At 37.4% G+C, this 13,207-nt stretch overlaps 1 protein-coding gene across 3 annotated transcripts in view; it reads left to right on the top strand.

Moving 5' to 3' along the window:
* The window catches only part of Sol1, a 529,381-nt gene that overhangs the window by 102,579 nt on the left and 413,595 nt on the right, over positions 1-13,207 (top strand). For all 3 annotated transcript variants that reach the window (XM_076625163.1, XM_076625165.1, XM_076625164.1), the window contains exon 3: positions 4,643-4,823. In XM_076625163.1, the coding sequence (XP_076481278.1) occupies positions 4,643-4,823 (181 nt within the window). The remainder of the gene's footprint in view (positions 1-4,642; positions 4,824-13,207) is intronic.

Raw genomic sequence — 13,207 nt, 5'->3', positions numbered from 1 at the left:
TTTTTCTTGAACATTCCAATTCGTTACTTCAAGGCAAACGTGGAATTTCGAATGATCGATTCTTTTATAAATATGCTAAAAAGTCGACTTTTTCATATCGTATATTCCATCAATTTCTCCTTTTATGTAGCTACTAAATATACGTTTCATAAAACAGGGACGGTTTACCCGCAGTAATATGATTTATCGTGAGGCACAGCCACTACTTCTCCACAATTGATCATTTTGACTGACTGTCGAACGGTAGTCGACCTTTCAGCAAAGTCGACCTTTAAACAAAGCCTTGGGGAACGTCGATGGCAGACAGGTGGGATCACAGAGTGCGCTTTGAAATTCGCCGTGCGAAACGAAAAGAGCGTGGGTCGCGACGTTGATAAATTCCGGGCGGCGTGTATTTTATAACGCGGGAGTACGCGTCTCCCGTTCATATTTGATGCGTCAAAGCGAGCGGAGATGTCGCTGAATGGATCGCGAGTCGGGGCAAACGCGATCGTGCAGGTACAGCCGAGGTGTAACTGCGTCGCGCTTTAGTGGCAAGAGGGTTCGCAAGGGGCGACGGAAGAGAGACCAAAGTGAAGGCAAGAAAATAGAGGAAATGAGAAAATAAAGAGGAACGGCGACGGGTAAAGAGATGCGAGAACATAGGGACGAAGGAAAAGAGGAGAGCGCACAGTCGCCATTAAGCAAAGCGAGAAAGAAGAGAAGCCAAATTAGGAACTCGGTTTTTGCTAATTTACTGAAACTCTTCTGAAACTGTACGAAGCACGATTAATACGCGTCACCTGAAACGCGACATCCGCCGTATTGGACGAATCCTTCGTATTCGGTATTTTTCGAGTAATTGGCCTATCGATGGGCTTGAGTAACTTGCACAGGTGGGTTCGAAGATTGGCCACTTAGATTCGATGCTTCTGTAAGTACAGTGGTGGACAAAAGTAAGGGTAAGCCGAAACATTCAACGTACAAAAACATTCCGTTTAGAAAGTAGAATTATATCTAACAAGAACCATTAAATTATGAATATATGTGGTCTATATGTATAGTATCGTGGACAGATTGCCTAAGAAATATCGGATGAACCATAAACAATGTCGCGAGAAAGCCTAAGTGCCGACAGGCCAAAAGAGTCTGGAAACTTCAGTGGAGCGAGCGGCCCACCAATGTGTTGTCGATCCTTCAGTGGAATAGTTAGGCGGAAGAAGGCCTACGTGACCATGACCGTGAAAGATTATGGAACACGTACGTGGTGGGGCTATGAGAAAAGACAAGGGGATGCTTAAGGAAGAAAGAGGAATTAACTGGCAGTCGTTAACTGAGAGTCGAGTTGTGAGGAGTCGAGAGTTGAGTTGCCAAGTTGTTATGAGTTGTAAACTATTAATTGTGAGTTGTGAATTATCCATTTAGTTGTCAGTTAGTTATATCACATTACTGTATTTAGTTCGTGTCAGATAACCATCGTCTCCTGTTTAATCCATTGTAAATAGACCCATCTATCAATAAACTTATCATTTAGGGTAGAAAACATTGGAAGCCCTAATTTCTAATATTTCTGAATAAACAAATCCTATACATATATATGAGTGCTATCAATATGGCAAACAATGTTTAGTACAAAGTCAGTAACGATGTAGTGTAGCTATTATAGATAAGTATGAATTTTAAACCTTCTTCTGTCCGCCACTGTATTTCGAACAGTTTTGTATAACATGTTCCATACGACGACAAACGATTATCGCCAGAAAACAAAATTCGTTTTTGATTCATTAATGTTAATCACTTTTGTACCAATACCATTTGCAATTTTTTTTATTGTTGACTAAGTTTCAGTGGACATCGTTTGATTTTAATTTAGACATTCAAAGCGCAAAATAAGGCATATGCTACAATGAACGGAACCGTTATATCTCATGAGTCGTATTCGAAACTTCCGAAGCGAACCTTGGATGATTGGTTTTGAATCGTGTTTGTAAGTACACACTGATCTTGATCCTGTCACTAATCAATCGATCCTATTAGAATGGGATTCTTCTAAATCGGCGCACTGGGATTTAATCGTGTTCTCTTGAACGAATTATACGCTTCGTAATGGATCACGTTCGCAGAAATAATCAACGGAACTGCGCTCGCCAACTGGTCGACGCGAACTAATCGCAGAGACGGTCGGTGATATTGTTGCGGATAAATTATTGCACCCGTATCGACGAGCCTTCGTAATGACCCACATTTCGTGGGTCGCACCAAAGCGGCCTTCTATCTTGCTCGACCGGTATACAGTTGATAACACTGGACCATGAACTTTGATAGGGTTTTTCTGGCTTATCCGATAACTATCTTATATGAACCACAATGAAAATCGATAAACTGATAGAGAAATATTGTTCGACGGAGTAATATCACGGAAGAGAAATGCGCAGACGAGATCTGTTAGCTTATTAAACGTTCGAAGATTAACAAACTATTACGTGTAATTCATTGATCAAATTGAATGTCGTCCGAAGCGTTCTTTTTGTTGATATTATCGCAAGTCTACGTCTTAAAAATGTTTAAGAGGTGTACGTGACGTTCAGACGGTGTTCAAAATTACGATTTAAAGATACCTACTAGATAATTATTTTCTTGATGTAATCGCTATATGTTTAGAAAGACGTTTCATACTGTTGTTGATACTCGTATACTTTAATCCTGCTACATCCTTCGGATCATTTCCGACCCAATTGTATTTGTCAATCATTAAAAAGTATATTTACACTTTGAACAAAATATAAAGAAGGTATTGTTAGTGTACATGATATCCCGATTTGACTGGACGTCAAACATCTTCTCACAGTATCAAAATCCTTTTTTGTCACGAAAGAAAAGCAAGAATTTCGAGGAGCTAAAGTTAAGACTGTAGAGAAAAGTACGTAATTTTTATATAGTGTTATCTCGTAGTACTAACAAGTGTAGCATTTTAAACGCCTAAAACCAAGGAAGACTGCTTAATAATAATAATAGTAACAACAACAAAAACAACAACAGTATCAATAACAATAACAAAATCAAGCCAATAACAACATCAACAACAAAAACAAAACAACAATACCAATAGTCACACAATAACAATAACAATACCAATAGTCACACACTAAACACTAAACACTAAACACTAAACACTAAACACTAAACACTAAACACTAAACACTAAACACTAAACACTAAACACTAAACACTAAACACTAAACACTAAACACTAAACACTAAACACTAAACACTAAACACTAAACACTAAACACTAAACACTAAACACTAACAATAGTCACAACAATAACAAAACCGCAACAATAACAAAAACAAAGCAGTAACAATAACAATAACAATAACAATTATAGTTCCAGCGTCGCTCAGTTATTTAACTGAAAAAGCACCCGATTTTCCGCACTCTTTGTCGATTCGTCTGGAAAGCAAAGACGTTGAGCCTGCTTTAGTCTAGCTAAGGTAGAAGAAAATGGTGCAACAGGAAATTAAATCGCTGTTGCGATGCGAGCTTAACGCTTTGACAGATAACGGAAATTCTTTCGTTGCTTCGTTCCCAGAGATTATTGACTTGGATCGTTGGACGCAATCTCTAAATAGGAAATGCAACCGCCGGTCCAACGTGGCTAACGCGACTTCTCGCGATCGATCATTAACCACTGAACCATCTGTCCAGGCAATCAGTGATTTTGTTGCTGAAAGTTTCGCAGAAAAGTTACAGGTCTCTTGCGGTACGTTTCCTCACAGAGAAGTCAAACTTTAATTTGATTCTTCGAGATTGACGTAGGGTCGATTCTATACTCGTGGCGAGGGTATAAGAGAGGGGGGTAAGATCGATGGGAAAAGTGACGAGTTCATTTTGGGAATAAGAAAAGTTTCGGACTTTAGACCGAAGCGTTACTTTTGGCATACTGTCAGATGGTGGATTTCATTACCGTGGAATATCTTTGTTCGATTCCTTTCACGTATGCATAGTATTAAAAATTCTCCCACGATTTCCATTTTATTGCACGTTATACAATATGTGTAATATCGAACTATCTACTTCTACAGCCAGCCAGGAAAGTCTACATACACATACCGGACTTTTTACCTTTTTTTATTTTTGTACAAGTGTATTTTACTTACCAGAGAATTTAAAAGTGCACTGTTCGTACTAACAAATTAGTACTGTTATTGTTAATGAATTTATGAAAGGAATTTAAAAAATTGAAACATTTGACTCACACATGAGAAATTACACAACCTTCAATTTTGTGCATTATATTAGGTCAAACAATTTTTCCTATCGTTTTATCTAGCGTAATATTTCGTATGTATAGTACGAGAATTCGGTATTTTCGAATAGTCCGAACTATGATTAGAAGTCGCTTGCCGAAAACTTGACACAAGATACGCGTGTCACGAAACGTTTGATAGTTGTAATTTATGGTTCCACGTAGATTCCGTAGAAATAGACTTTTCTGTTTCTCTTATCGTATTTCCTTTATCATAAATCTTACGTACCCATTAGGGTAAAGATTTAGGGTAAAGACATATTTATCCAGATTATATGGATTTTGTATTTCTATGTGCTATCTTGATCGTTTATGTTTACGTTAATGCAATGATTACGAAATATCTGTTGCAGGTTGCTCTTGCGTCGTCTACAGCAGCTCGGACAAACCTCAAGGTGGCACGTTCACATCCCCTTATTATCCCAAACGATATCCGTCAAATATCGATTGCCTGCTTTACACGTTTATCGGTCAACCCGACGAAATCGTCAAGCTGACGTTTCATCATTTCAATATCCGTCGTATTCGATCCGAGTGAGTACTATTATTTAAATCACTTTAAATATACGATGCATTTCAATTTACAATATAAATGCAACGTATGTTGCAAGATACGCGGATTCAATAAGAATATGATGTATCGTGTCTTTCTTTGGTTGACCTAATGTTCCTTTTTAAATTATTCGATTGCTATCACATTATTCTACGTTATTACATTCTAATATAATATTCAATAAATACAATAATTTAAGGAACGTATGTAATTAATACGACATATTTGTAAATTCCATTGACAAATTCAATTTTTCACACTATTATCTGTCTTGCAAGTATATAAGTTAGTCAAAATAAATAAAACTTCCTCTTTATTTTATCTCGCATTAAAGAAATTAGTTCTCCGTGTACAGTTTTTCTTAAAGAATGAGAAAGGAAAAAAGTACCTATTTCACCTACATTTTACCTATTATAGTTGATGCAGAATTCAACGGAGTATAACTTATTTCATTGCATAAATACCATTAAGTAATTGATACTTCGCTTTCAATTAAATCAATTGTCCGCTTTTGATCAATCCAAAATATTTGTTTTAAAATTGATAACGTAAATACGAATTATCATATGGTACTCTGAACGTACGATACGGTGGTACTTCGAGTTTCCTTTCTGAAAAAAGCTACGTGAAGTCGGGACTAGAACTTGCATTATACATACATTTCGTGCAGATGGAAGTTACAGAGGGTAGGGACTGGGAATTTTGAATAAATTATTGGGCAAAAGACACGATTTCATGGCGATCCAGATGTAACAGCGATTCGTATGCTAAATTATGCTGGTCGCAATAATGTATGCACGTGACAGCTTATTTGATGAAAAATGGAATAATCTTAAAATTAAGAACATCTTCGTTGCGCGAAATTTACGAAAGTTTTTTGTAATTAAAATTAAATTATTTGTAACTGAATATTCTTGCATTTAGCTTAATTGGAGTTGTACGAATAAAAAATTCGTGGTCTGTGAACAATTCTTATTAAATCTTGCAAACGACAATTTCCTTATTTGAGTACTTTCTCTTAATATTATCTCAACAACTTGAAACTCGCTATTGCACGTACCAAATATTCATTTCATTTGATATGCCTTCGAGCAAGTCTGTTTTATGCCACGGTTAAAGTTTTCGCGGAAGCAAAACATTTGTAACTGCCGAGTTAAATGTAATTAAAGGATCTCTCGTTTAGGTTTTCAATGTTCATTGTTTGCCATTACTATTGGCTCTTTTCAACTAATATTTAACCTACGAGATGTGTATGTAATTTAAATAAAAACATTATCTTCCTCTTATTAGCAGATAATATAATAATTCTATGGAAATACAACATTTTGGGAAATACGTGTATATGGCTTTATATAAATTACATTATCCCATACCTACAATAATTACAAACGAGTGAAGTATTCTTGAATCCGATTAATAATTGTAAAATTACCTATTATACTAACAGGAATGAAATTGAATATTCTCCGTCGGATTGGATTAACATTTGTAAGAGGAATGTTCAACAATTGAATATAATCGTTTGAAGCAATTGTACGAATTAAATATTTGAAATTTGTAATAAAGTTATCCATAGTCACCGAGTCGCATAAAGGAAGGGCTGACAGCAATACGATATTATTTCTATAGCCAACGTAAAGACACTATTCGGAAGAAAATCTTGTTCTTGGTTCGGTGGAGTACGCATACGGTTATATGTATACTACGTTCTTTTATCATAAAATCGAACCATTGCGAAAAACCTGAACTGCTGGACAGGCTGAAGAAACGCATCATTTGCTCAGACAGTAAAAAGGATGCTCTAAAACCTGAGACAGTTTAGTTCGGAAGTAACGAGTCTTTACTAATGACTGATTCACCGGGCCGATTAGACGCCTTTGAACTACCATCTTTTTCGAAGCCTTTAGAATCATTTATATAGGAGACAGTTCAATACAGCTGATATCTGTAGGAAATTTGATTAATTCTTCGGCTTAAAACTAAAAATATTTTGCCGGGAAAAAATTTCAAATTAATATGGGGAAAGTGTTAAACAATAATGAAAATCATGGATTTTTTAATAGGTAAATTTTAAGGTTGTCGTTAGGTACACGCTGCCAATTTCCCCTCCCTTTTTTTTTAAATAAATATATATCTTTGCAGCACTCACTTTTTAAATAGATATCAATTCGAGTTCTTATGTATAGGAGGATTTTCGAAGTTTCTAAAGTCTCAATGAAAGTAGGCAAACAGTGGCCAAACAACATGGTCTTTTTGTTTGATTTAAAAGTGGTCGGATCGCTGAAAGAGGTAGTTTACGAAACCGTGTTTGCTTAAGAGTTCTGTCCCGGTTTTCCAAAATAATATCTGACTCGGAAAGTTCATCCTTCCATCCTTTAATCGACCATTACTATGCGAGTGCCGTGCAGGCTATACACACAGCCTGTATATAAAGCTTCAGCTTTTTTAGCCTCGCTTTAATCCAAATAATGTGTATCAATTGTGTCGTTTACGTCGTTATATCTCGCTATTTACACTCCCGTTAATTCGCATTAGCATTTGAATTAGCATATTTCTAGCTATACATAACGCAAATGCCCTCTTTACCAAAACCAATTATATTTCTATAATTTATGCATACGTCCAGTTCTTGATCAACGATGCAAATACAATATATACTTTGCGTATATCGCATCAGCCGAATCAAAATTGAGCGGTTGCTTGAACAAAATTAAGCATATCTAGCACGTGTACAAATTTAGACAATTTTCAGTTTAGCCAGCCAGATCACGTTTCTAAGATATGACCGGTTACGTTCAATTTGTATAGATCCGAAACTTAGACTGCGGCAATGTGTTCGGGATTCCTATATCCTATTTGTATATCGACCATGCTTGAACTTCGACGATTAACTCAACTATATCTGATGAAAACTATTATAGTTTGTAAGCAATGTAGTGCAATTCATAACGGTATTCTTATTGGAAATCTTGTTGATGCAGATATTGGTCAATAATCATAGTAATCTCATAAAGATTAGTAAGACAAAACTTTTCCAATAAACAACATCAGTATGTGTGTAACTTTCTCATATTTGTAGTCTAAATATTACACTAAAAGTTTGCATCAAAATTATAATAAAATTTATTAAACCGCAAGAAAAATAATACACGCACACACACACAAATCCAGAAGATTTATCACACGGTCCGACGTGACGGAAGCTTGATCGAGTATACTTAGCCCCTGTTATGTCTCAAGGAAAGACGGATCATCGGATAAGAGGCGTTCCGTCTTACATCGAGCTAGCTGGGGCGACTGATTAGCTGATAGTTACGCCGCGTGTTCCCTGATAGCCGGCTTGCAAACCACTCCAATTGTAAACGTACATACATTGCACGATGAATGTAACTACACAATCAGGTTCTTGTGTCGTAACTGTACAGAACATCAAGTGTACCGACCCTATTCCTGTTTTCGCTAAATTATACATATTTCTCTGTTTCGCTAAATTACACATATTTGTCTGTTTCGCCAAATTATACATATCTCTCTGTTCCGTTGCTGCGTTCTCTCAGCCTGACAGAGAATTATTCGTTATCCTTAAAATATCGACCAAGCTTTCATTGGATTAACGCCGAGAATAGCGTGACTGGAAAATATCGTCCTTGGCTCTTACGATCGGCTTGCGTTCTAACCAAATCGAAGTGACTTAAAATATGTAAACGAGACACCCGATATTATATCGTATGGTTTCATATTGATATAAATCAAGATGATAATATCAGGTGCCTCGTATTATAAACGATCTTTAAATAACTTTTGTGAAAGGCAGAGCACCGTTCTCCCGCAACATTATCGTAGAACATTCAGTATGTAGCTGTCCTTAGCGATTATTGTGAGAAGAAAATCTGATTGCAGTTAGTTGAAGGAAAATTTCATATCTCAGTGGCGGCATTTCAAATGCATATCACGAAGTTTGCCGGTTGGTTTAGAACGGCTAAGTGCAGGAAGGGTCAGCGATGTGACACGGCCGGTGGAAAGAGTCGGTTAGGAGTTCAGGAAGGAGGAAGTTATGAGACGAAAACGAGGAACGTTCCCGTGAATGCAGCGTCCGTTTCCGTGGACGGGACGACCCCCGTAGATTTTATTTTCTGCTCCGAATGCCGCTGTTTCTCCGAGCGGAATATGAATCTCGCTTTTGTGAAGTTGCGGTCTCCCTGCCTTCTTTCTTTGCCTCTCTCTCTCTCTCTCTCTCTCTCTCTCGTTTCACCATCTTCTTTCCGGCCTTCCCTATCTGAAAATGTAATAGCGTCGGTATATCGATTTTTCGACCAGCATAACGACAACTAAATAGTTAGCAAATAGCGCAGCAGATCTCTTTTGATGTTGCCAGTCTGTTGCAAGACACCGTGAAAAGGTAGTGCAACTGCGATTTTCGTGCAAAAGATGCCTAAAATTAACCGCAAAATGTGCTTCGTTCCATTTTATTTGGGCACGTGACGTTGTTTTCCATTTCTAGCCGTTTCAAAGATGCAGTCCGATCCAATTTCATAAATGTCGACTTGAAGATATCACTTTGAAAAAAACATGTTACATTTATTCGATAGCGAATTAGTAACAATTTCTTATAGGCTACATCAGTACGTACTAAATAATTAAGCTTTAACAAGAAACAAATGTTGGAAGTTTCTATTCGATTGATAAGTCGCAAAAATATTAAAATAATATTTAACGTTAATATAATGAAGAATATGTAGTAAAGTATTGAGGTTGACTGATAAAGGAACGAGTGGGTGAATTTGTAATAGGAAAATATATTGAAATAAGTATAGCTATAAATATTAGTATAAATACAGTGTATACTGATCCAGATCCTCACTTTTACAGTGTTGCAATACAATAGAAGAAGCGTGATAGGGAGCACGTTTATAGCAAAGAACATTACCAAAAAGTTAACCTTGTAGCTCTAGTCGAAGGATACAAGAAACAGCAATAGAAATTTACTTATAGCTTTTTTGTTTCTATACCTTGTAACGCAAAACAACATTTATATTCAAGGGCACAATAGCATGGACCTCTCCTTGTGTAGAATTTTTTTGTTTCGCTAAATTCTATTCTCCAGGTCACGGATATACAAAAGAAAAGATGTAGAGTTTTTCTTGAAGTAATTACTTCAACACAAAGATTCAAAATATTCATAATATTCAAAATATTAAGAATTTCAGGTGTCTAATCCCCATAAGAATTAGATATTTTACAAAAAGGTTAACGCACGTTACACGTATTTTCTTTTTTTCCTCGGCACATACATTTTACCTACTATTACGTTCAACTTCTATTTACAGTAGGGTGTAATTACGGTGTATCGAGCGATCGATTGTAGGGGCTGGCTCCAGGATGACCGACGCGATACAAGGGCGCGATTATGTATGCAAATATGCGGCAGAATTTCTGCTGACGGGCATTATGCGTCGAAGTACGACGGAGCCGCGGGAACTTCCGACATGGCGAGACAGTCTGTCGGAAACATGGGCAAACAATTGGGTAATGCACGTCGCTTACGCAGAGAACGCGGCAAGGGTTTCGGTCGCGCGGAAATTTCTACATTCTACATTCTACGATCTCGGCAAGTTCACGCGCACCGACAGCGTGAGAATCGCCCGTTCTCGCCAACCAAACGGTCAGCCTTCCGTGGATTGGAATCAAACGATCAACTGATAACGACAAATTGATCGAATTCGCTTTTCGTTAATTTCATAATCGTATCGCTGGACTGCGTATTTTATTGGAATTTATTCGATAGCGAAATTCGAATTCGAAATTCGAAAGTGAAAGAATGTGGAGAATACATATAATAAATACGGAAAGTGTAGTATCTGTTATAATATTTAATAGGGAAAACAATTGTCTGCTCAAATTCCATTTCTTCTTTTAAATTACATTCCACAAAATACGAATTTGCGCAAATGTTTATAACATCGTGATCACTCTGTGCTGTCTAATCTACGAAGTTGATCAATGTGGTTTCCGAACGGCTGAAATTTTGCGGGCGGACTTCTTCATCGACGAGCTCGAGCGTGTAGCGAGCCGCGTCAATATTTGCTCAGCTCAAGGGATCGAAATGCCTCATATCGAACCCGCTCACGATCCTACGCCCGAATCTGCAAGCAATTATGCACAGAGTAAGGGAATCGTATCAATTTCATTCATTTTGTTTCTTGTCTCTTCCTTTTTTTTTTTTTTTTACTCTCGGGGAAAATGAACGCAAATTTTGCAACTAATCGGTTAATTGTGTTGGGAATTGTTAAAAGTTAAGCGGTGGATTTTTAAGTGTAGTTGAGAAGTTGAGTAGAGTTGAATTAGTCTTTGAACGAATTTTAATATTCCAAACAAGCCGATTAATTGAATTAACTTGGTCGGATACACGTGTGTTAAATGTTTCATACTTCCCTCTCTTTTTATATTTAATTGCTATTTTACTTGGTCAATACGTGGAATATATTCTTCCATAGGTCATTACGACTTTACCTCTGTTAATATTAGCGGTATTTGTCGTCAATTATAGTAACAATAAATACATGATAATTTACAAATAAATTTAAAGATCGCGTTTAATTAATTAAAAGCTATTCAATGATAAAACGTCGGTATGTTACGGATCGTGAACGGGCCTCGTTTTCAATTTCTTGGTATCAATAACATCGCTAATAACAAGCCTACTTCTCATCGCGTCAATTGCTAAAAATCCTCCTAATATTCTTTAGACGATGGACTTATGCCGAGCACGTACTTGTCCTCGGGCCACTCCACCTACACGGGATTCTATTTACAAATCCTCCAGCGGTGGAGGCCATAAATCGTTTCTGCTTCTAAGGACCGGCCAGGCGCTTCGTATCCAATATTAAGCTGCCCATGAAGATGGCCCTATTAATATGGTGTGCAGAGGCACGACGATCGTTTACACAGCGCTCTGTACTATATATTCTAAAGCTGAGAAAATCCCACGGAGAAGAGAAGCAACTTCGCTCTTAGATCCGGCGGCGTCAATATTAAGCTGCCCTTGCTGTGAGAGCTGGTGCATACAGCGCCCGGTGTCGTACCAAGTTCCACAGTGCCAGTTAAAGACCCACGGTGTCTTCGATTCTAATTATCGACTACCTCTCTAGTGATATTATCGTCGATCGGTTGTCTCCGTAACTAGGTTACATACTTGGTTTTATACAGTGTGAATCATAAATGCATGTCCATATTTTGGAGAGTGAGTCTGCACATTGAACTAAGTAAACGATGTCCGATAAACGTATGTTATCCTACGTACCTTAGTCATCCATGGACGATAAAAAGAAATGTTTGAAATTTCCACCTCGTTTTCGTTTTACGTGTTTATCATAATCTAAATTCATTGTACCTCTTCTGTATATCAGCGACTAAAATAATATTTGTACGAGCAGCTATTGGAATCTAATATGGAAAATTTACTTCGCAAATTCAAGTTGAAGTTATTCGTATTCATAGTCGCAATCAAATTGTGGTCAGTCAGTGGTACAAGTATTTAACGCGCGTAAGTGTGTATGGAGACAAAATAGTGGTGGCTCGATGCTTAGCGATGTAAAACGCCCCCTCTAATCCGTCAACTATGTAAGCATGTAGCTTGAAAGCTCGGCTATATAACGAATCGAGAAAATATGGGACCCGGCGTCGATGTTTTTCGATTTCTCCTGACTAAGACGAATCGTCGATGGTTCACTGTGATATCCTGTAGCGGAATTTCGACAGTATATGTATTTACATGAGGTGTGCATATCGGTGAAATGTGTTTTCTGTTTGTATGAAAAATAAGGTCGACGAGCTGTCGTCGGTAAAGTAATCGATCACGTATCAAACAGTGATAAACGTAATCGTTACATATCAGCCCTTCTTGGCCATCGTATAATCATCCTTAAAATACGATGTTATCGCCACGTGATGCATTACAATGAGTGAATAATGGCTTTAACGAAGCTATCCGTTTTGATAAGGGAATCGACCGTGCGTACGCCCGTTATGCACACTGTCCACTTTCTGATGACGCATGATGCTCCGGACGTATATTGATACGCATTGGTTTTATCTTTGTTCAGCAGATATCGGTGCGTTCATTACGTTTATGCTACATGTCGAATTTACTTCGCGGTACACGTTGCTCAGGGGCATTTTAGTTGCTGACTTTCGAAGTGATCGATTCGAATGGTAATTGATTATATGAAAGGTTGAAATATTCAAAGTAAATCAGAATGGTGCATAAATGGAGGAATGAACAAAGGGAAAATAGGTTTTCAATAATGTGCATGCAATATTAAAAATAACGGTACTTGGTTAACAAACAGTTAATTGATCATATACG

The sequence above is a fragment of the Bombus vancouverensis genome, chromosome 15 (genome assembly GCF_051014615.1).
Source record: "Bombus vancouverensis nearcticus chromosome 15, iyBomVanc1_principal, whole genome shotgun sequence".
Classification (NCBI taxonomy): domain Eukaryota; kingdom Metazoa; phylum Arthropoda; class Insecta; order Hymenoptera; family Apidae; genus Bombus; species Bombus vancouverensis.
This window is presented reverse-complemented; position numbering and strand designations above follow the sequence as displayed.